At 33.0% G+C, this 22477-nt stretch overlaps 4 protein-coding genes across 12 annotated transcripts in view; 2 read left to right on the plus strand and 2 right to left on the minus strand.

Moving 5' to 3' along the window:
- rho-5 (rhomboid-5) overlaps window positions 1-1479 on the minus strand; it is a 99529-nt gene extending 98050 nt beyond the window's left edge. For all 4 annotated transcript variants that reach the window (XM_085480486.1, XM_085480487.1, XM_085480488.1 and 1 more), the window contains exon 1: window positions 584-1479. The gene's annotated coding sequence lies outside the window, so the exon portion shown is untranslated. The remainder of the gene's footprint in view (window positions 1-583) is intronic.
- Window positions 1480-4686: 3207 nt separating this feature from the next.
- LOC114939016 (facilitated trehalose transporter Tret1) lies at window positions 4687-9527 on the plus strand. 2 transcript variants are annotated; one of them, XM_029313237.2, is made up of 5 exons: window positions 4687-4896; window positions 5426-5605; window positions 6518-6714; window positions 7601-7907; window positions 8604-9526. In XM_029313237.2, the coding sequence occupies exons 1-5, from the start codon at window positions 4815-4817 to the stop codon at window positions 9227-9229; spliced, it is 1392 nt and encodes a 463-aa protein (XP_029169070.1). In that variant the 5' UTR covers window positions 4687-4814; the 3' UTR covers window positions 9230-9526. The 2 variants fall into 2 exon arrangements, with proteins under 2 accessions (XP_029169070.1, XP_029169071.1); XM_029313238.2 differs by lacking the exon at window positions 4687-4896 and having other exon boundaries at window positions 5541-5605; window positions 6472-6714; window positions 8604-9527.
- Window positions 9528-11164: 1637 nt separating this feature from the next.
- LOC114938941 (uncharacterized) lies at window positions 11165-16259 on the plus strand. 4 transcript variants are annotated; one of them, XM_085480491.1, is made up of 6 exons: window positions 11165-11292; window positions 11710-11870; window positions 12063-12216; window positions 12301-12495; window positions 12711-12920; window positions 13392-14051. In XM_085480491.1, the coding sequence occupies exons 2-6, from the start codon at window positions 11775-11777 to the stop codon at window positions 13799-13801; spliced, it is 1065 nt and encodes a 354-aa protein (XP_085336617.1). In that variant the 5' UTR covers window positions 11165-11292; window positions 11710-11774; the 3' UTR covers window positions 13802-14051. The 4 variants fall into 4 exon arrangements, with proteins under 4 accessions (XP_085336617.1, XP_029168945.2, XP_085336618.1 ...); XM_029313112.2 differs by having other exon boundaries at window positions 11165-11280; XM_085480492.1 differs by having other exon boundaries at window positions 11165-11276.
- Window positions 15672-22453, minus strand: dor (vacuolar protein sorting-associated protein 18 dor). 2 transcript variants are annotated; one of them, XM_029313110.2, is made up of 19 exons: window positions 22229-22453; window positions 21882-21980; window positions 21614-21797; window positions 21098-21432; window positions 20962-21009; window positions 20523-20712; window positions 20229-20350; window positions 19780-19992; window positions 19451-19567; window positions 19277-19389; window positions 19070-19181; window positions 18774-18956; window positions 18275-18592; window positions 18056-18191; window positions 17685-17906; window positions 17359-17510; window positions 17004-17101; window positions 16519-16830; window positions 15672-16364 (listed from the first exon to the last, which is right to left on the minus strand). In XM_029313110.2, the coding sequence occupies exons 2-19, from the start codon at window positions 21960-21962 to the stop codon at window positions 16301-16303; spliced, it is 3000 nt and encodes a 999-aa protein (XP_029168943.1). In that variant the 5' UTR covers window positions 21963-21980; window positions 22229-22453; the 3' UTR covers window positions 15672-16300. The 2 variants fall into 2 exon arrangements, with proteins under 2 accessions (XP_029168943.1, XP_029168944.1); XM_029313111.2 differs by lacking the exon at window positions 20962-21009.
- Window positions 22454-22477: the final 24 nt, after the last annotated feature.

A 22477-nucleotide genomic window follows, 5' to 3' on the forward strand; every position in this document is an offset into this window, starting at 1 on the left:
AAATATTAATCACTCCAACACAAAACGTTTCCTCTCTTTCTCTCTCACACACACTCTCTCAATCTCTCTCTCTCTCTCTCTCTCTCGAAATCCACGCCTTTCCTGCCCGCACCAAGTTCCTTCACCAAGTAGCCATTAATCGCGCGCAAAGGCTTTCCCGAGCCAAAGGCAGAGCACGCTTTTCAGCCCCGTAACACGAATCTACGAGCCTCCGGGCGACGAGCAGGAAAGGAATTCCAGCGGAAGCGACGCGGTAACCCAGTTTCCAGCGGGAGAGCCGCTCCTCCCGGCATGCAGCGCATAAAAATGGCTCCAGTCCCAAGGCGTCGCGATGTTCCCGAAAGGTTTCCCAGGATTTTCCCGATCCGCTTCAGCTGATCCCTATGCAAGCGACACGGATTCTCCCCCGGAAATCACTCTACTTGATCACCGGAAAGCTCACCGTGGCGATAGCAAAGTGGAAAGGAAGGGGAAGGAAGAAGGAAAGAAAGAGAGAGAGCTTAGAGATATAAAAAGATAGAGATAGATAGAGAACGAGGAAAGAGATAGAGAGAGAGAGAGAGAAAGAGAATGAAGAGATTACTCCGAAATTCCACGGATGTCGTCTCCGGATGACGTCCCGACGCTTTCCACTCGAGAATAACCTCCGCGCAGCCAAAATGGTGGACGGCACTCCCGAGGGCAGATTGTGACGTTTCGCTCCGCCTGATTCGGCGCCACTCGAATAACCCCGTTCGGCGAAACGTCGGAGATCCTCCGCGAGCGATCCTCCACCGCGACGAGTCTCTCCCGGCGAGGGATTAACACCCGCGTTCCGACAGGGCAGATCACCCCCTGTTTGGGGTGTCCTTGGTCCACCCTAGATACGGCCTTTCCGAAATGGACTTTCCGCACCGCTTCCGCCCCGCACGATTCCACTCGGACGCGCGCGCGCGCGCGCGGGCGCGCTCTCGCGTTCACTCGGTGACGTTCGCGCTTTCGCGGGGACGCTCCGCGTCGAGATACCCTCCGGCTGGCCGTCGTCGAGTCGCCCTCAGCGTCGTGGATGGACCCGTGGGGCAGGATAGCGTCGGCAGGATCCTCGCCAAGAGCATTCCAGGCGGAGGGTGGCGGACCGCACACGCCGCGCCATCTGTCGACCTCGCGGGAAAATACAACTCCTTGTCATGGCCGCCGGACCAACCCGCCCGAGTCAATAATAGGGCCAGCAGCGGACGCGGATTCCGCGGCCGCAGCGCCTACGCGACGTCATGGGCAACAACGTCATCCTCTCCTGAAGGAGGATGCACGGACACGTTGAGTTCTCTCGGCTTTAAGAGAGTGCTTTCTTCTTTCTCTCTCTCTCTTCCTGAAGTTCTTACCCTCGCCTTTCTCTCTTCGTCTCCGTGCGCGCCCCCGTTTCTCTTCCCTTTTCCCCTTTTTTTTCCCTCGCACGCGATCACGACGCCGGAGCCAGCCTCTCCGAGGTGTTCGGGCGACTGCGCGATTCGCACTGAATGCACCCCCGCATGGGAGCCGAGAGGGTGCGAGCGCCGGCCAGGAATGTGACTAGAAATCTCGTCCTCCAGGAGAAACACTTCGGCGACACGCGCGTCTTTTATCCCTCTTTTTTCGCGGTTTTGAATTTAAAGCCCGTCAGCCGCATTAAAGGGAATTCCGATTTGCCGCGCGTGAAAGAGGGTCGAGGAAACTAATTAAGAAATTTTACCTTTCTCTATTTTACGTTTAAAAATATTTGCGGCTGTATATAAATGTTTTTTTTTTTTTTTTTAAATATGTGTATATAAAAGACATCATATAAAACATTTAGGAATTCAAGATACATTTTCGCACAATAATTAATCAAGATCTTACAAGAATACATTTTTACAGATATACATATAATTATTAAGTGTATTATTTATTGTATTTTATTGAAAGAGAGATTCTCTCTCTTCTTTCCCCTGAAAATTTTGATAGCTTTAATTTTACATGTTGCTTATCAGGATGTAAGTTATAGAAATAAACTGATATACATTAATATACATAATAATAACGTATAAAAAAATTGTTTTCTTTTTAAGAGCTGGAAAAAAGTACTTAGTTAATCCCAGCATAGCATGAATATTTTAGAATAAATATTTTTTATTCAGGTAAAACATTTTCCATTGTAAAATATTCTCTAAAGCAAAAAAGATAGAAAGTAATACACGTGCATACTTTTAAAATAAATATCTTAAAACACTTTCTTAAAAACAAATAATTCCGAGAGAAAAGAGAAGTCTCTCTTTTAATAAAACGCGATAAAAAATATATTATATAATTACACAAATATATAAAAATATATTTATTCTTGCAAGATTGCAAGAGATGTTTAAAATTCAAATTAAAATTTCAATTTGAACGAAACGTTTGATAGATTCTGATCTTGATACACTGTAAAAAAATATGTAAAATATTACACCAAAATATGTAAAATTACATAAATAATAGGTGTAAAATTACACAATAAATAATAGAAATGTTCACTTTTTCATTATTTATCATGTATAATTTTACATTTATTATTTATGTAATTTTACATATTTTTTTTACAGTGTAGTGTTAAGCGAGGCTTCGGATGATTCGTAATCGTTTCTGATTTAAGCGAAAAATCATTTAATAAAAAATACAAATTATAATTTGCGAGCAGAAAATAATTTCGCCTGACAATCCCGTCCCTGTCAGGGCCGCACGAATGTTGCCGGAAATGCGCGACGTCCGCAGTGAAACGATGCTCTCGCGGAGGCATCGCGCCGTTTTCAGGCACTTTTCGGGGCGCCGCGCCAGAGGGTGAAGGGGGATGAAGGCGGAGAAGGGGATGAAAACGAGGGTTGGCGAACGGGAACGCGCGAGTGGGTTGTTTTGTCGCCGAAATTGGATATGAATAATCAGAGAGTGCGCTCGCGCGAATGGGTGCTTTTGGGGAAGTTACGGTGCTTTTCGGCAGCGAGCGAAAGAATGCTGCGATTAGGGAGGAGAAATACGAAGTATGAAATTTGAAAAAAAAAAAAAAAAAGAAAGAAAAAAGAGAAACGAACGAGAGGAATACGCTCGGAAGAGTCGCATGCCATTTTCGTCTCGTGTTTATTGCATATTACAAATTCGCAGTACGACGTTTCTCCCTTCATTATGCGAAATTATTAAAGAAAATTCCTCCATTGCTACGCTGTCAATTCTTTTTTTATTTGCGCAAAACGCAAAGCAAATAAGAAGCGATAATAAAGGTGATTAAAGTCGATTTTTCCTTCCCAAGGGAAGCAATTATTTTATTTATCGCGACTTTGCAATTTTTAGCATCACTTATATACTTTTATAATTAAGCCTCGAATTAAAATTCTATTAAAGAGGGAATTCCACCTGGGATTAGTTTAGGTCACCGAAAGCTCCCTTTTTTTCTCTTTCCTTCTCGGCCACTTATAATTGAAATATTATAATATATGGCTTGATATTTTCGCTGAAAGAAAAATCGATTTTAAAATGTCTGATAACAATCTGTTATTGAAAGAATATCTAGTTTTTTTAAAGATAGTAGGATAAAATGTGATCAACATGCACATATATATCGAGAAGGAAAATTCTTATTTTAAATTATATAATAAGGCTCACATTCTCTAAAATAAAAAAAATATCACGACATTGTAATATTTTTTTATATTAAACAGATATAGTATATATAAAAAGATAGAGATTTTTAACGAGATTTTTTTTCTCAACAAGAATGTCCCAGAAAAGGTGAAATGTGATTATATTCGCGTCAAGGCAATAAATTTATAAAGGTGGCTGGAATTTCGGTATTTTTACTAGCAGAGGTGCTCAGACATGTTTTCGCGATAAGAATGCACAATATTCCCGTCAATTACCGCTACGATTTCTAATCAATATTTACACATACGCTGCCTGGTATTTTCCCAAAACCGAAAAGCCACTCTAGCTTTCAAGGAATTAAACGTTAAGACACATTAAATATTCTGTTTATCTATGTCAATATTACTCTAAGTAAAAAAAATAAGATATCAAATATACATATGTACATATACAAGTATAAATATGCATTTTGATAAACAATTATATATATAAAATTCTGATATCTTCAATAAAAAGTCATAAAATCATTATTCCTGTTTATTTAATATTAATTATGTCTTTGAGATGATATATAATTAAAAATTGTTATTCTTTTCAATTTGAAATAATTAAATACTTGGTTATTTTCAGAATTTTAGAGTGTTACATAGAAATTCAAATTCTTGACCTTTCCAACTCTAAATAATCCCGGTTAAAAAGTCGAGCTTTTGGTTGAAAAGTTTAAAATTTTCCAATTGTTCCTAGACACGTGACTATTTGAGAAGTATGTCATAATTTTGTCAAGTCGGTCTTCTTTGCTTTAATCACCAGATCGGTTAATTCTTGCAATTTAAATTGTTTAGAAGAAAATTCAAGATTATTTTACATGCGCAAAACTTTTTTTGCAACTTCATCATGCTGTCTTAGAGTGTAAAATCATCATCACATGGTCGAATTTATACTATGGTAGATCGACCGTGACATATCTTTTTATAGATCCCTACGCCAGTGTAAATACACCGGTAGTTGTATGAGAGCGTATCATGAAATCACGCGATGCGTGATGACGCCATAAATAAATCGCATCCTTATCGGAATGTAAATGCATTTACCTCGACTTTTCTCCGAAGCGAAACTGTCGATCCCGAACCCGCAAGGATCAGTCGACTGTGTAACGAGACGCGTGAAATGTGATTTACATATACCTTGTACGTATTTTTGAAGGAAAGATGTTTTGTGCCAAGAATCCTAAAGTCCTCGACGACAAAAGAAAGATCACCATTTGGCCGCAATGGCTAGCTGCTCTCACGAGTAAGTCTCCTTCATCTAATTAAACAAAATTTATTTTAAAATATTGACACGTGTAAAGTGTATTTAATTTAATTAAAATCTATTTATGAATAAACATTTTGATATTTTGCATTAAATTAACCGTGAAAACTAAATGTAATATGTTATGTATATTGAAAAGGAGAAAGGAGTTTCGCTAGAAAATGACTATGTTAGAAATAACTTTTAAACTATACTATAGTTTTGTACATAAAACAGCGTTGAAACTTATATTTCTTAATTCTTTTCTCTACCTGCCAACTATAAAATAAGTATGACTCGTTGAAAAATTATGTAAATTATATTTTATGTATATCATAATTATATTTATAAATAAATTATTTTGTCAAATATATTCAATTAAAAATCGTGTACTTCGTATTCAAAGAATATTATGCGTAACAAAGTGCCTTTTGCTCAAATAAGACCTACCTCTTTACTCTCTTCCTCTCTTTTTTTATTGCTGCACTTAAAACGACGTCCCATACGTTTCCGATACGTTGCCAAACAGTCAGTCTAGAAGCCATCGTTAGCGGTCTGGCAACTGGTTGGGCATCACCGTATTTAGCACAACTAACATCAGCGGAGGCGGATATTCCTTTGAAACTGACCGATACCGAGGCATCTTGGGTGGCATCCCTTTTGAACCTCGGACGTCTATTTGGGGCGCTTCTCGGTGCTTTTTGCCAAGGTAAGAATCCTCCGCCATCGCTCCCATTGCTGGAAACAAGATTCATCAATCATAACTTTAGAGAAATAAATCTTTAATTCGGTCAAATTCGTCGCTTAAGTTCTATTGTAAAAAAAAAATAAAAAAATAAAAAAAACCGCATAGATCTAATTGCTAATTATCTTTCTATTAATATAATTTATACATATCACGTTAAATATAATAATTAACAAATAATTAATTATTCTTATAAATTTTTATATATTGTCTGTACATTAATACTTTAACATAAACCGTATAATGTTTTCATCATTAATACATGTTTTTATATACCATGTGCATTATTCTATTTTTCTTACTTCAACAGGCAAATTGTTAGATCACACAATTACAGGATAACAAAAATCTAGTCCTTTCTGTGCAATAATGTTTTCTTCGATCTGTCGTTTAAACTGTTTTGAATCTTCTTCCAAAGAGCAAGCCAGCCACGACTCAGTAGCAATAGCCGAAAATCGGAAGCAAGTCTTCGTGTCTCAACAATAGAGCTGTGAAATATAGCGACACAAAAATCCTTAGAGACATCCTGGAGATCGTCCATATCGTTTACACATTTTTACATCCTTTTACACCTTGAATTAAAATTCTCGTGTCTTCGAAATCTCTTCAAAATTCTAATCCTAATATTTCCATAAAGTCTTGCGATTAAAACTATTATTTTTCCTTGAATTGTCCTTGAATCCTTGAAATCCTTCGTCTTCCCTCCTTTCTTCAGCATATATCCGTCGTCAAGAAAATGAGTTATCAGCGCAAATGGAAGTAAAGAATGGCGTCTCTCGCCTTCGAAGAGATCGAGCCGCAGTTCTGAGTTGTGGTGATCTTGTTCTCAGGATGATATGTCTTTAACACGCGTCTCTCCACGACACAATCCCTCAGAGTATGTCGGACGAAAAAGGACGCTCTTGTTATCGGGCTTGCCGTTGATCTCCAGCTGGATCTTCAACATCTGCGCCACGTCGGTCACGTCGCTCTACCTTTCCAGATTCTGTTCCGGAGTCGGATCGGGCATATTGTGGCCCGCGATGCCCTTGTATCTTGGCGAGGTCGCTGACCCTGCCATACGTGGCTCTCTGGTAACTTCATTATTTCATTAAAATTCCTCTTTCTTCGCATAGTCTTTTTCTTTAATTTTCTTAAAAATATCCTTAATAAATCATCATGCGAGACCTTTTTTCACGAAATATATACGATTTTTAAATTATTAGTTTGAGATTATATTCTTTGACATTTCTATACAAATAATATCTACTAAAATTTAGATTCTGGATGTAACATTTATAATATTTACTATCATTATGAGTATTAAAAGACAGACTGATATGAAAACGAGATCAATCGAGTTTCGATTTAAACGATATCTTCAATATTTAAACTTCGTTATCTTCTCTCAAGACTATTAAAGTAGATTACAAACAGAGCGACAGATTGTGATTTATTACAATTATATCAAGAAATCCTTTCGTAGATTTAAATGATTAATATTAAAGAAATTATTCAAACAATTCGCAGTAATTAAAGATAATATTAAATAATATTAAAATAAATTATTAAAGAATTATAAAGATTTCTTATAAAAAATTCGTCTCTCTATTATCAATTCTTTCGCCGTATTCACTTATTATCACTTAATTATTACATTTCGCTAATTACTAATAACGAATAAATTGAATTTATTAAAATCAATAATAGTAGTATAATACAAATAATAATCCAAATATTATACATAACGTTATGCGATTATGTAATACAAGATAATATCAAATATTTTAAAATTAATAACTCAATACTATATATATGATAAGAGAAATATTGATTACTATTCTATTTTTTTTTTAATTCTCCTCTCTCTCTTTCTCATCGCTATTTTAACTGAATAATCTCGAGGATAAAATCCACATGTTTGCCAAGTTTTACAATGTGACGAAAGTAATAAACCATAACATGTGATTGCTTATTCAGATATCTATGAATGTAAACGTAGCATCCGTGGGTACTTTCCTGGCCACCGTGATGGGCCCTTATCTGTCTATGGAAATGTTCGCCTACGTGAGCCTCGTGCCGAACATCCTCTTTGTGGCCCTCTTCAGTTTGATACCCGAGTCGCCCTATCATTACGCTCTTCACGGTGATATCGATGAGGCCGAGGCATCTCTCAAGTGGTTCCGACGAGAAGCTGACGTCAAGGCCGAGCTGCAGCAGCTCCAGGACTTTGTTAACGGCGCCAGCGTCAGTATTCTGACGAAGCTTAAAGACTTCCTATTACCAGGTAATGGTCTTAAATTTTGAAAAAATAACAAATATTTCTTTTTCGAAGACAGAAATAAAGAATCCACAAATTAAGAATTCAAATAAAATTAAAAAGTTTTGACATTTTATAAAGTTGCCCAAAAACTCTCAAATAGTAAAGATTAAAGTTTTAAAAAGGACTCCACTAAATATATAAAATTTTGACTTTCAGTGGAATTAACTGTTTTTTCCCATATGCTGTTACAAATGTCCTGCTGAACAAAAAATGTAATAGACTGAAAGCTAAATAATAAATGATTAATGATTTACAATTAGCCAAACACGAAAATTGTAATGCGACTAATTGTAATGAAATAACTATCGAATATTTAGCTTTGAAACTATCTTTTGTTCAGCAAATCATAAAGTACAATATATGGAAAAAAAGGTCAATTTCACCGAAAGCCAAAATCCTATGGATTTGGTGCTAGGTCTTTTAATATTTTATAAGCTTCAAAAATTCAATATTTAAAAAAAGTCTAATCAAGTATCAAAAATTTTGTTGGAAACAATTTAAAAAGCTAAGTTTGAAAAATTGAATCAAAAATCTATATGTACAAGTTGATATCTTTTTCTCTTTGTTCTAAATACAAATATTTTTCTTCCTTTACATTACATCACAGAAAACTCGTAAGACTCCAATGAAAATGAATCAATTAATCAAAATAATTTACAGAAAATTTTAAAAAAATCCTAATCCTGTTCGGGTTGAACGTCTTCGTTTACACGAGCGCGTACAACACGATGACTTCTTATGCGGAGATCGTCGTGACCAATTCCGGGGTAAGCATCACCCCGTCGATCGTGGTGATGGCGTTGAGTTTCTCCACGATTGTGGCCGGTTCCACCGCGGTTCTGCTGGTGGATACTCTCGGCCGGAAGAATCTGCTGATCGTTTCCTGCGTCGGCGTCTTCGTTTCGCTCGTCGCTCTCGGTCTGCACTTTCATCTTCTTTCCCTGAACTTCGATCCCGAAAAGTTGACGTGGTTGCCGATCACATCCCTGCTTTCGTTCAATCTCTTCGTATCCTACGGCTTGATCCCGGTACCCGGGACTCTTCTGGGAGAGATGTTTCCGGCGAATCTCAAGACTCTGGCGTCTCTTTGCATCGCCTCGGGAAATGCCACATTATCCTTCCTATTCGCCAGGACATTTCAGCCTTTCATCGCTGCGGCTGGGGAAAAAGTCGTCTTCTGGAGCTACGGGTTTGTCGTTCTTACAGCGGTGCCCTATATATGGTACTTGATCCCGGAGACGAAGGGCAAGAGCTTGCTGGAGATCCAGCAGTCCGTTAAGCAATAAAAATCTCGAAAATTATCGAGCTCGACTTTGATGAAAAGTTCAATTGATTCTCATTGAAAAGAGATAATCAATCTCGATACTTATCAAAGGAGCTATATAATTAGAAAAAAGTATACCAAGTTAAGTTAGTAAATTTCATATAAATTAATGTTCCAATTATAGCATAGAAAATTTATATTAAAATTATATTATATAGTAAATAAATTGCGTTATATGTGTTAAGATATTTTTTATATCAATATAAAATATATTTTATATTAATATGAAATAAATAATGTTCCAATATAGCATAGAAAATGTATATTAAAATAATATTATATAGTAAAATTTCATTGTATATTAATAGTATATATATTGAAATATTCTTTATATTAATATAAAATACAATGTGCGACATTAAACAATATTAATAATCTTCCTAGACACACAAATCTTTATTATATTTAATTATATTTATTATATATACGTATTTGTCATTTGGATTTTATTTTTATCAATTAATTTCCTCCTCTCCTTTCTGATAATTATGTCTTGCTCATCAATTAATTTATTATTAATAATAACTCAAAAATCTATAAATCAATAATATAATTCAGATCTGAAACATCGAAATCCTTCATTCAATTGTCTTTGGAAACAAATGTCAATTAAATATTGTAACAACAAGCTCATAGTTAATTACTGCAATTACGTACATTTAAATATGAGATTATTATTGGCGTTCATTAAGTATCTTCAATTTCCCTCAAATATTAGATTATGTCGACATGGTATGTACATACATTATTATCTTCATTATGAAAAATTCCATTTTAACCAAAAATGTAAATGTTTGTATCATCGTCTTATATAAGACTAGTTTCTATAGTATATATCTATAATATGTGTACTATATAAACATTTATATATTATATTATATATATATATATATACATAACATAATATATAAATGTTTATATAGTACAAATATATATATATATATAATATAAATGTTTATATAGTACACATATATAGATACTATGTAATATATATATATATATATATATATATATATGTTTAACATTTATATTTATTATATATATATATATATATATATATATATATATATAAGTTATGACAAAATAGGGGGAAAAAATAAGAATATGTATATATTAATTATATGTTTGGCTCTGTAATTAATCGGATGGAAGTTTGATTAATGGTCATTATTTTCATATTTGTTACATTAATGAGTGCTGAAGCACGCAATATATCACCTGCAAATTATTTTATTACGGCTAAACGCAATCTCGCGTTATCGGGTTGAGATCGCGCGTGACCTTGACATTGATTGATCTCCTTGGATCGACTCACCTTCGGCATTGCACCCGGTGGAGAACACCTTCTTCACGGCAGCAACCTCGTCCACGTGAAGCACTCGCACTCGACAGCCCAAAAACCGCAGGAAACCAGCGAAAACACCAGAATTCGAACGCGCACACGATTTCGCGGAAGACGACGAAGCCAGGAAAGTGTTTCTGAAAAGGGGGAGAGGATACAAAATAGAGGGAACGCATCTGATTGGTCGAGCGGCAAAGCGCGAGTTTGGAACGAGGAGACTTGATTTTCTCTTCATTCACCGGTTTCTCTCGACTTCCTCCTTCTGCGTTTCGCCTTCTTCGCTTCGTCCTCCGCTTAAATGTCAAAATTGACACAAACTGGCGAAGTCCTGTAAGGATTTTGCGTCGAAAAAAATGGGCAAATATATGAAAAGCACAGAACCGCCAAGTTCGTTCGTCTATCGCTCCGCGTTATATAGATGGCTACGCGAGTGGTTCGGATGGAACTTCAAGGTCACGAAGTATGGAAAATGTTAGATGGTAAAGTGGGTCGACCAATCACAGTCGAGCATTTTGATCGCGATTGATCGGATTCGCTTGCAGCTCAAGTTTCACTTCTAGTTAATTTATTCTCTACGGTTGTCAACGCCGGCTGTCAGCTGTCAGCTGTCATCTGTCACTTCACGCGGGATGCTTTGTTGCTGCTTATTGTTACGATTTATACGCATGCATGTATAAATATATGTAAATATTACATGTATATGTAAACTTGTTTTATCTCGTTACATTAGGCTAAATAAAAATGAGAAATATATTTTTATGATACATAAAACTTACTAATCAATCGTAAAACTATGCAATAATATTTCATATATAAATTTACGAATAAATATTTTAAGTGTTGTAGAAAATGTATATAATTAGAATTTGCGATGTTCAATTTTGAAACTTCGTTGTCGAACAAACTTGAAATAAACACAGATGTTCATGACTAAAAGATATTCAAGAATATTTCTAATCTATTTTTGTTATTTTTGTAAAATTTCTTTTACATTTTCTTGGAATTGATGTCTTTGATCCTTTTATTTGTGATAACGAAATAAGTACAATTGTAAACTTTGTTCCAATTTTGATATTAATGCTCCTTTTATTTTTTTGTAGAAATACTTCATATTCGGACAATTGAAAGCTGTGAGACAACTAAATTTGTGACACAAGATAAATTGATGAAACGAACGAGAGCAGCTGCAAAAATTCAGCAGCAAAATACTATTGAAAAGATTGATGAGGAAACTACATCAAAGATCCAAACAACATCAATGGTTTATATAATATTTTATAATTTTTGTAATAAATTAAGCTTTTCTGACTAATAGACTATTATCAAAATAATTTTTTATTGATTTAATTTATGGCAATTTTTTGTTCAACATTTGCAGTTTTTTCCAAGTTGCAAATATTTTATTTAAAATGGCATACAATTCTGCATTTTCATTATTGTTTTCTGTCATTAGGTGGCATTGAAGGAGAGACAAAAACTGAACTTCAAGTCTTTACAAAATCAAAATAGCAAGCATGCAGGTAACACAAGCGATGCTCATATTACTACATCCTCTAAGAAATCCAAGAGTAATCAGAAAGAGCCAAATACCGAAATTCGCATCAAGGGTTGGTTACAAAATTAAGTAATTGATTAATTACAAGACTCTTGATTCCATAGAGATATTCTTGTTAATCAATTACTTTATATAGGAGAAAAGTTGAAACCAAACACGAGTCCTGGCAAAGGAAAACTAAGAGCTGTTGTGGACTTACAGATGATGAAGAAAGAATTGAGTCAATTAGAGGATCCTCCTGTGACACCCTGGGAAAAGGAGCTATCTTCCAATCGATTGCAATACGAATTCTTTGATACTCCGTGTGAGGAACTAGCACAGCAACTCCTAGGTTTGTGGATTAAGCTTCTCTTACGTAAGATGTGTAATGATAAAAATGTTCAATTTGTTACAGCAAGCATATATATATATGCTTATATATATATATATATATATATATATATATATATATATATATATATATATTTCCAAAGTATTATAATTTTTCAAAATTTTATTCTGCATTTTAGCAATATTCGTTTAATAAAATTTTTATTTTTTCTACAGGGAAAATACTTGTAAGGTATCTGGAGAACGGCACTATCCTCAAAGGGAGAATTGTAGAGACTGAGGGATATTTGGGCGCGATCGACAAAGCATCGCATACTTATCAGAATAAAGTTACATCTCGTAATCTGCCGATGTACATGCCGCCAGGAACTATTTATGTTTACATGACATATGGCATGTACCATTGCTTCAATATCTCTAGTCAAGGTGGGCATTCTTTAATACTTTTGCTAGATTAATTATACTAAAAAATATATTTATTAATTATACTAATATATATATATATATATATATATATATATATATATATATATAAGTATAATATATATATATAATTAATATTATTATAGTATAATTAATAAACAACACGTAAATGTTAAAGTAACATTATATATTGTTTATTTAATTTATATTAATAATTAATCTAAAAAAAAATATTGCAAATATCATGGGCGGTTTCCAATTAAATTTAAAATAAACAACCACTAGAGTAATTAATCCTCACGCAATTATAAATGCGACAATTAATATAATAATTTGATATTATATCAAATGTAACAAATGAAGAATTTGGTTTCATCGTGCGGATCGAATTCAAAAGAGAACATTTATCTAAAGGATCATCTATATTCATTGATGTGTTATTAATGTTATATTAGTATAATATTGAATATTTAGAGGGAAACGCGCATGTATTGATCAAAGCGGTGGAACCGCTGATGGGCCTCGAGTATATGGAACTGCTAAGAAACATGGAACGCAAGGCTAACGGAAGAGAAAAGCAAATCGCGAGACGTGTGACGCGCTTAAAACAATACGAACTTTGTGACAATCCGTTCAAGATTTGCGACGCGTTTGCGATCGAGCAGGACGCTTTCGATCGAAAACTCGCTTACGCGTGTAATAATCTGTGGCTCGAGAGTCAACCTTTCGTAAGGTCTCCTACCATAGTAGCTGTACCGGCCAAAGATTCTGCGTCGGATAATGTTAACTGTACGAAAACTACGCGATATTATGTCCTGGGAAGCGCCAGCGTTGGCGATAAAGATCCCGAGTACGAGAAGCATGCTTATGTCGCGATGAATTAATATTAAAGAAAGTTTTGTAGATATTAAATATAGAATTTCTCATGTCTACAAGTATATCTATATCCGAAGGATGAATTTCGGATCTTTGTTTCACAAATATACATATATTTTTGCTCAAAAAGTTTTTTCAGTTTTTAATTAGAATTATTAAAAAACGATTATTTTTTTATGAAAAATTATAATTAAAATGCTGTGCATATGCTTTGAAACTGTAGCCCTATTATTATGAATTAAATAATATATAATAACATACTCTGCATAATGTAATAAGATTATAAATGAAAATCATGATAATATTCAATCTTTAGTCTTCAAGGAGTTTTTCTTTAAAAGAAAGGCTCTTTGCTTTTAAAGGATCCTGCACCATTATGTAGGATTTTAACTTTGGGTGAATTAGTTTTTTTTCTTCATATGTTGTAGCTTATGATCTGCTGACCAAAAACTGGAATGAGCTGAAAGCTAAATAATAGAGTTATTGATTTACAGCCAATCAAATATGAAAAACTTGGATTCTACGAGTTGTTTGACTGGCTGTAACTCAATAACTATCCAATATTTAGTTTTGAGAGTATTACATCTTTCGTTCAGTAGGACATAATTTACAACATATGAACAAAAAAAAACCAATTCCACCGAAGGTCAAAATCCTATATATTTTGTGCAGGGTCTAAGCTACAACATAAAAAAATAAATTATACATTCCTATCGCTCTTTGATTGCCTCTTTATCTATATGAAAAGGAGCATTTTTTCTAATGTCATTTGCAATATCTTTAGAAAATTAAAAAGAGTACGTTTGTATCTACAATCTATTATATTTTCAAAAGATTTCATCTCACCTGTTGGTAAGATCTTAGGTGACGGATGCGCAGTGCTGGTCCGAGCTCTCGAGCCTCTGGATGGTATCACATACATGGCTGATCAGCGCACTTCGAAGACGAAGAAAACCAATCTAAAGCCACACGAACTGTGCAATGGTCCTTCGAAGCTTTGTATTGCATATCAGATGAACAAGGAACACAACAGATATTCTCTTTGTACATGGAAAGGTCTGTGGATCGAGGATGATGGCGCAGCGGGAGATTTCAAGATCGTCAAATCCGCCAGAATCGGAATCGACAGTTGTGGTTCGGAATGGGCCAGTAAACCTTTACGTTACTACGTTTACGGCAATAAGTCTGTCAGCAAAAAAAACAAAAAGGCAGAAATGGAGATTTCTTAATATTTCGAGATTAATTTTAAAAAAGAAATTAGAAAAACGAAGTCTGCGTTTCTTTTCAGATAAAAAATGATATTGAGCATTAATTTTAATAGCATATATACTCTCTCTCTCTCTCTCTCTCTGAATCTAAATAGTTATAAAATAAAAAAACGAATATTTGTAAATGAGATAATTAACTAACAATAATTTATAGTACTGAAAATTACAAAACAAACTTTTTCGTCAGAAAACTATTTGCGCAATTTTTTGTATTTTTTTGCTTATTTTAAGTGATGAAATATTGTGTATTAGTGTTAAAAAATTTATTAACATTTAGCTATAAAAGTGATTGATAATTAAAGATGTATTGAATTCTATTATATTAATCATCATTAACTTATATGAAAACAAATATCTTTAATAATAATACTGTAAACATTGATATTAATATTAATACATAATGATACAATTATTTAAACTGCAAAGTAACAATTGGTGTGTGAATGTTCAAAGAGTTTGAAGATAATATCATAAAAAAATATTAATATATTATGAGGCATGAGTATTGATCTCAACGTTGATAGTTTGTGTAACCATTTAAACCATTTAAATTTATTTCTGAGTATGCGAATAAAATGAATTATTCGATAGTGGGAATGAAAAGAGTCGATTGGAACAATTAAATTTATTACAATTATTGAGTCTGTTTGTTGCAACAGTTAAGCGTATTATTATAAAATAATTAAATATAGAATTTCAATTATGCAGTCGATTTTCTCTATAATAAGATCATTAAAATGGAATATCTCCTCTGCTCTAAGATTGAATATGCATTTTCATTCTAATATAACATGAAATTTATGTTGAATAAAAATATTGCACCATCTATTTTGTTCTAATTTCGCGAATGTGAATAGTGAAAGAGCAATATAAAAAGAGATTTCTAATTTAGAGAAAAACAACTGACTTGGAATAGAGAAAAATCTAAAATAGATTTAAAAAATCGACTATAATTCTAATATACATATAAATTATAATAATCGTTAATATTCTAAATTATAATAATCGCGAATAAAAGTTTGAAGTTGGAGTTCAATATGTAGCCTTTTGGATTTTCTTAAATTCACACATCTTCGATTATGTACATAATTACGAAAGAAAATATAATTTTTAAAATCATACCAGAACTCGAAGCGTCAACTTTGAGATGGCTGATTTATGGCCAAGTCATGATTATCACACAGGTCATAATTAATTTCTTCTTTTAAAAAAATTCTCAAATTTTACACAGAAGCTTTATTATGACCACTCCTTCATCACACGTTCATAATCCTCCTCCTCGATAAATGGCTTGTCTATTGACCTGTAAGAAAAATAATCAATAATACAAATAGTAAAATAATCGCATTGAGATTCATTAAGATCCAAAATTATTCTCAGATACGAATAATTACGAATAATCTTTAAATTTTAATACTTTTTTTTAAATTATTTAACGCGGTATTTACAAAACGTACTCTATCATAAGCTCTCCACAGTAGAGACATTCCGAGGCGACCAGTTCGTCAATATCGGCCTTGATTTGGTCTCTCGTAGATAAAGACACGGATGTCATCGAGGTGGTGTCTTCGGGGCGATTCGAGATAGCAGTTAATTGTCGTTGAAGATCCGCCAGTTTCGTTCTTTGATCCATAGACAGCATCGGCGTTAACGCCGCCACCAAACAATCACTATGAAATTTATGACCACAAGGAAAGACATAGAAAGGTCTCAACAGCAATTGCACCTCACATGTGTTGCACGTGTCCCTTGCATGCACAAAGGTGCATCTGAAAGAAAGTAGATTGATAATTAGATACAAAATAGAAATAATGTGCGATACATACGACATTTATAATGTTATATTAATGTAATAAACAATCATCTTATATGAAATAAGATGTTAATAAATTGAATTGGACTAAAGAAATAAAATAATTTTAAAAAATTATTTGTCAAATACCTGGTTCTAAAGGCTTGAATGTCCTTCCTGATTAGTTCTGCTGCCTTTGTAGCTTCTTGCATCTCCTCCTTAAGATCTTGAATATGCTGGTTATATTCCTATTACATATTAAAAGAAAAATTAATAGAAAGAAAGTTCTCTTATCTTTCTTTTATAATCTTCACTTTTCTCACAGTATACACAATCTTTTTTGTGATCAAATATTTATATAAAATTATCACTATATATATAGAAAGTCAAAGTATGCTAAAATTAATAATACAGAATGTTCTCGAAATGTTTTTGAAATCAAAATGTAACAAGAAATTAATTTTTTAAATCTAATTGCATATATTCACAAAGTTTTAATTTGTACCTGTAGAGAATTGCAAATAGCTTCCTTGAAATGATCAATTGTGACGAAATCAGAAAAGAATGGTAAAATATCTTCTATCCTAACTAAATCACAGTGCTGCAAAAATTCCATTGCTTGCTGTATGTCATCTTTTTCTCGCACCACATGCTCCGCTGCAACACAGCACAATAATCTATTTAGCAATAATTTAAAACAAATATATATATTTTTATTTTATTATATATTTATTATAATTATATACCATATATATATATATATATATATATATATATATATAATATAAGTTTCAGATTTACGAGACTTTTTTAATAATAAATTTGATTTACCTATTTTTAACCATAATTTCTTTCTTAGCTCGTCATCATGATCAGAAGGCATAGCGGCAATCTGTTTAGCGAGATCGACGCTGATTGTAAGCGCGAGATCAACTGCAGCAGCCCACAAACCGAGTAAAGCTGACAACTGCACACAGGCTTCTGTCAAGCCAACTTCCTGGCACAATCGTAATGCGTAATGCACATCATAATGCACCATGCTAATATCTTGCCCTGGAATTAACAGTAATAGATCATCTCAAAGGTTGTTTTAAATTATAATTTATAATAAAAACTTTTTTAACATTTGTAATAAAAACTTTAAGAGATATATCAATTTATTTATAATTGAAGCAGATTCATAAAACGTGCGAGATATTTACCTTGAGAACTTATATATCGCATGACTTCGTCCTGTTTGTAACGCGCGTACAATGATAGAAGGAAATTGTGGATTGCTTGCTCCTGCGAGCTCTGCTTGTACACGCAAAACTCCAAATATTTAATAATTTCTTTCGCCTATAGAAAAAAAGGATAAATTATCAAAGAAATTATTATATAATTTCTAAATTATTATGTAAGAGTAATAACTTGTTTCTTACATGTTTCTCATCACTGTTGCACGAGACCAAAGCTGGCAGAAGCTTTGCTGGCTTCAGCGATGATCCCTGTGAGATCAAAACAGCTACCGTAGGCCGTGGCAATTCTTGCAGCAATATCCCCGCAAATCGATAGAAGAGATCTTTATTATTTTGACTTTTGAGTACTCCAAGCGCCTCCAGATAATTATTCTTGTACAGATGCTGACGAATCACCTCCTCGTAGTTGCAGTGCATTATTGTAAGACGTATTAGATTGTCCTTGTCGCCGTGATTGGCCATCAAATCGTATATCGTACTACGATTTCTTTTTATACATTCCTAAGCATCCAAAAAAGCTCTGATTAGTGTTAAAGTTAATTAAACTTATAAGTCAAATTAATTTATAAAGTGCCAAAAGTGTAAAAAAATGCAATATATAACAAATATATATATATATATATATATATATATATATATATTTAAATTATATTTTACAATCCGTTCTTGTTTTTTTATTTACCTCGACTTTAGGAATGGCAAGAAAGCTATCAAACTGCTTCTGTAATTCTATGTACTGCGAATCGTGAAGATAGGATGTGTTGCTACTGCGCAAGGCCCCCATTTGGTTCATGAACAGCTCCGTCACCCAAATTACAATCATTGTTATCTGTGTTTTGTCTTGAGTCTTTAAACCGTCGAGTTTCTTGAAATAAATAACGTTTACACATGTTTATGTATTCAATATTTACTTGTAATAGGAACAGAAGTGTTGGGTGATTCTTACACTTATCAATATAATTTTTATATTTAATTTACCTTACGCAGAAACGTTTTCAATGCTTCAATTTGCCATTCCTGCAGAAACTTCAATGAAATCTCCTCGAAGGAAGAATGAGTATCAGCATATATTAGAGCACTCTTCTCGTACCTATAATATATTCAAATTTGGATTACATATTTGATAATACTAGATGATATTTTGAAGAAAGAATACTTTGCACTTTTAAACACAAATCTACTTACTCTTTGTTTTTGAAAAGCATCTCTGCCTGCTTGATGAGTACTTGATCAATGTGCGCTGGATTGTCCTTACAATACTGCTTAGCCAGCTCAAATTCACCCTTGTCAACGTACACCTGGACAAGACACATCCATATTATCATCATTTCTAAAGTGTTATTTTTATTTTCTCTTTACCTGCCAAACATTCCTATCTTCTTTGGTTACTCTGTACTTAAAGACTGCTCGCTCACTATAAGCCCAAATCGATCTCGTCGCGGGATCCTTGGTGATGCCAATTAATTTGCCGATCGCCTAAACATAATTAAATGACACGTACACAGTTTGTATTTAATTATCTCGCGAGAAGATTTAGCTATAATGCGCTATGTAATATTACATTTTATTACAATTAATAATAATTAAGTATTGTTATTTTAATTATAATTTTTTTCATTTTCTAATTCTTAATGAGCTGCAATTGTAATATAAATTGTAATTTAAATATAATTGAAAAATTCACATACATCATTGTAAATATCTTCGAATATCAGTTCCTGATTCAAGAGCGATATGCCCTTTACATGATCTGGATATAACAATAACGCGTGGAATTCCGTCAATACGAAGGATAATGGTACCGAACTGGTTTGTGAAACATTGCTGCCCATTAAACTTGTTTCCGGACACGTCAACATCTGCTGATTGATCAGTACGTTTGTATCCGACTTCGGATCCACCTAAAATCATCATACAATCTTGATCTTCTTTTTATATTTTATGTACTTATTTTTGTACTTTTTCTATTTCTTAACTGGTTATTATAAGAAATAAAAAAGTTATAAAAATTTTAAAGAGTTATAAATTAAATACAAAGGAAAATTCAAGAAAGAAATCAAGAGAGTAAAAAAGATTGAGATATATATTTAGATTTATAATTTTTAGAAATTTAAAATGCCATAGAGCATAATTATACCTGGGCATATAAAATACCAGTCTCTGTCAACCATCCAAATGACTTTGGTAAAACACCCAAAGATGGATAGTAGAATTGCATTTTGGAATATGGCAGAGAATTTATCACTTCACTGAAACTCTCTGCAACAAATATGTATTCATTTATTAAAATAGGTAGCCTTAACATGTAACAATGTTTTTCTTTTAATTTCTTTGAAAATTAAACAACCTTTTCCTTTATTTTACAGAATTCTTACAAGTTTGATTTAAAATATTAACATCATTCATATAGACTTTTATATATTTTTCTTACCTTGCGCATTCAGATATTTATAGAATACTTGTTGCAAGAGAGGTTTCTCTTCGGGATTGCCAATAGTACCAATGTATTGATAAATGCGCATAAGTGTAGTCACAATAATCACATATTTATCCGAGTTAGGTATTTTGTGGAATTCTATTCCAGTGATTGGAGGCTTACTATTTTTCCCCAGGTCAAATACCTAAACAAATCAAAGATATTTCACATACTATTTCAAATAAATTTAAATTATATTTAAATGCACGCAAATAATTTATATTAAAATATATTTTTAATGTGTATATAATAATTTATATATATCAATTTATATACAATAATTTATATATATTAATTTATATGTAATTTATATATAACTTACATATAAAAATTTATAGATAATAAATATTAATTTATATATAACAATGTAGAAGAGAAGAATACATGAACTCACCAATCCTCCCACCTCTTTTGCACCATAAAGAGGCAGGTAATTCGGAAGCTTTGTTAACAATGAATAGTGATAATGATGAGAGATTAAGGGTAGGTATAGGGAATAATGTGCGATTTGTATGTAAATATTATAATACCTGACGCCAATATTGCTCCAAACTTGTATTAAAAATCTTGTCAGTATCCAGTCCAATCTCAGTTTCGAAGATCAGACCCTTGGAAGTGCCCAGTAAAATTGGACCAGAGGTAGTTTCTGAGGTGCTGGAAAAGTTCCAGCCCACCGCAGTGATTTCATGACCTTTGAACTTGCCAGCCTGCTTGAGCTTTGTCGTCTTCCTGTGCAAGTAGAATATCTCCGAAGGTGGACTATCTCCATGTCTTGGCACTAGAGTTATCAATAGGTGGTAGCCCAATGGATCCAGAAACAAACTGGACATCTTCATGCTCAATGCATATTTGGAAATGTCGATTTCTGTAAGCAAAAATATAAGGCTCTCCATTTAATAATTAAATACAAAGAAATAATTAATGTCAAGTAAATAAAAAAAATTAATTAATCTTTACACAAATTAAATATCTACATTTATAATACAATTTTTCATTACAAGATTATATATTGTTATTATTACTTAATAAAAAAAAAGTTGTCACACCTTCAGTTTTGTCAGGCTGTTTCATATCAATGCGCAACAAGATGTTGTTAGCCATAGCAATCACAATCGTGTTGCTGCTAACAGCCAAGTGAAGAATTTTGTCGGATGGCAAAAAGTTAACTTTTTGTTTAGTAAATATTGGCCCATCATCTTGCAGCTTCATTTGAATAAAGCCTGCTGTGCTCTGTAAAATAATATTACAATTGTATCTTAATGTTTATAATTAAATATTAATGTTATTAATTAATATTCAATAATAAAAACTTACAATGTCTGGACGAATCGGTGGTGCAACCACTTGCTTGGAACGCTGAGAAGCTTGCTCGTACTGATCAAACATTGAGGTCATCTTAGCTACTAAATAAACCTATGTAAATCCAAATGCATACATATAATATTATATTATGCAATATATATATAAATTATATCAAAAAATAATGTGTAAAATCAAAATCTAGAAATTTAGTCTTAAAAATTAACCAGAGCTTAAAATATAAAGTAAAGTTCGAAAACAAGATGTAAATAAATATATTAATAATTATATTATGTTATAAATCTCTTATAATTTACATCTTATCTCTGATATAAAAAATAACAATATATAATTTCATTTACCTCAAATCTATTTCAAAAGTAAACAACACGAATATAAATTTATAATTTTTTTGTTTTTTTAGGAAAGTTTAATTGATCATTTTGCGCCATCGTTTCAAAGAGTATTATTTTCAAAAAAAATATAAATAATATTTATACAAATAATCCTGAAATGCCATTGTCTAAAACTCTGCACAATTCGACAATACGAATATCAGATTTAATCAGATATCAGCTGATCGCTAAACATACGCATAACCAAGATTGACA

The sequence above is a fragment of the Nylanderia fulva genome, unplaced genomic scaffold, assembly GCF_048542155.1.
Source record: "Nylanderia fulva isolate GAGA-0341 unplaced genomic scaffold, ASM4854215v1 Scaffold15, whole genome shotgun sequence".
Classification (NCBI taxonomy): domain Eukaryota; kingdom Metazoa; phylum Arthropoda; class Insecta; order Hymenoptera; family Formicidae; genus Nylanderia; species Nylanderia fulva.